Raw genomic sequence first — 1872 nt, 5'->3', positions numbered from 1 at the left:
AGAGCATTTCTCACCAACCTAATATTTCCTTCTATGTTTGTGTGCTAGATATGACTACGTGGAAGTCATCGACGGAGAAAATGAGAATGGACGTTTATGGGGAAAGTTCTGTGGAAAGATTGCCCCTTCTCCTGTCGTGTCTTCAGGGCCATTTCTTTTCATCAAATTTGTCTCTGACTACGAGACACATGGTGCAGGATTTTCCATCCGTTATGAAATTTTCAAAAGAGGTGAGTGAGTAGCTTATGGTAGAGCAACTATAACTAAATATTTCTTTAGTATTGTTTGATTTTATGAAAGACAAAGAAAAAAAAGACAGGTGTAATGCTTTTCTTCTTTCATAAAAAAATGACATGTTCCCATTACAAAAATGTTGGAAAATACTTAAGTAAAGGAAAATTACTCAATGTATGGAAGAAATATGTTTGAAATTGAAAAAAAATATTTCAGGAATCAAAATTGCATCATCCCAATGCACTAACCAGTGTTTATAAGGAATATCTTCCAGAAAACTCTTTTAAGGGCATTTATTCTTATCTTTTATCTTTAAAAATAAGTTTGGTCTACTCTTGAAGTTTGATTTCTTTTGCTAAAAAATCTTAGTTCCTCTTGCCTTGAAGCCCTGTAACTCCTGTTCCCTATATTTTATTGCGGAATTCAAAACTGGTAGTTCCCAGGAAAAGCAAAGCGGCCCACCAGCCTTATTGTTTCTGTAGCTATTGTGGGAAGATTAGGCTTTCTAGTGACAGAGAGAAGGCTAGACAGAGAACCTCTTGGAGGAAACAAAACAGTAATGCTTTATATGGCATTCCCTTTCAGAATGAAATATGTTACCCCCTCTAATATAAGCATCTACTAATCTTCTGTTAGAACCATATATATTGGGATGGGACAGAATATAACAATTTATAGGCTCCCAACCTTGAGGGATTAAACGCATATATTGGTCAATAAATAAACAATGTAACTTTATTGGATATCACTGTTTTTAGCAATAACCTATAGATCCTTTTATATGTTAAATTCAGCCTTTCTGTTAATTACGTTTTTAAGTTGGCTTTAATGTGTGGGGAACCAGTCCCCGCACGGAGGCTCAAGGCGTGAATATTTTGTCCTTGAATGAGAAAAAGCTTGTTTTAATAGAGAAAATGTAGCCAACCAATTTCAAAAGCCTAAGGTCTTCTGGGTCAGCGACAACTGAAAATAATGAAAAGGAGAGCCAGGAATTTCTGGGAACATTGGTGGAACTTCTTTAAATTTCAAAGATATTTGGCCCTAAACCCATATAAATATGGATAGATGGAGAGGATTGTGTTCTGAAATTTACCTAAGCACATACTTAGAGCCCTTTAGTATAATTAATGCTATACACATGACATCAGTGTGGACAGATGATTATATATGTACATATTTTCTTGCGTTGAAAGCCATTTGGCTCATTGTATAAAATTATACTGTACATGTACACGTATGGACACATACATACATGTCTACATTCAATTGCTTTTATTTGCATGTGCCACTATCAAAGACAAAAGGTTAAGAACAGCCTTTCATTTTCAGTGTTTCCCAAAGACCTGAAGATTGTTGAAAGAGAAAAGAGAGAGATCGGTCACTAAGTCATCGAGAATTCTCTATCTTCTTTCCAAAGGAGCTCATTCCCTACATTTCTGTTAGTCTCAGCTGCACTGACGTTTCCCTGTCCTGCTGTCCAGCACCATCCGTGAGACTGAAATGTCTCTTGTTCTTTCTCTTCTTGACTCCCTACATCTAATAGGGCTTCTAGTTCTTTTTAATTTTCATCCAAAGGTCTCAAAGAGTCACAGCTTCCTTTCCATGTCCACTGCCATTACCCAAATAAGCCCAGGTTGT

The 1872-nt window shown here is 36.3% G+C and overlaps 1 protein-coding gene across 1 annotated transcript in view; it reads left to right on the top strand.

The window, feature by feature from the left end:
* LOC103595256 (neuropilin-1-like) overlaps nt 1-1872 on the top strand; it is a gene marked incomplete at its 3' end in the record, with an annotated part of 106044 nt that overhangs the window by 59930 nt on the left and 44242 nt on the right. Inside the window, exon 3 of the mRNA XM_008578613.1 lies at nt 49-230. Coding sequence (XP_008576835.1) covers nt 49-230 — 182 coding nt within the window. The remainder of the gene's footprint in view (nt 1-48; nt 231-1872) is intronic.

The sequence above is a fragment of the Galeopterus variegatus genome, unplaced genomic scaffold, assembly GCF_000696425.1.
Source record: "Galeopterus variegatus unplaced genomic scaffold, G_variegatus-3.0.2 Scaffold1726, whole genome shotgun sequence".
In the NCBI taxonomy this organism is placed as follows: Eukaryota; Metazoa; Chordata; class Mammalia; order Dermoptera; family Cynocephalidae; genus Galeopterus; species Galeopterus variegatus.
Note: the sequence above shows the minus strand (reverse complement) of the source record. Positions and strands in the feature narration are given on the sequence as shown.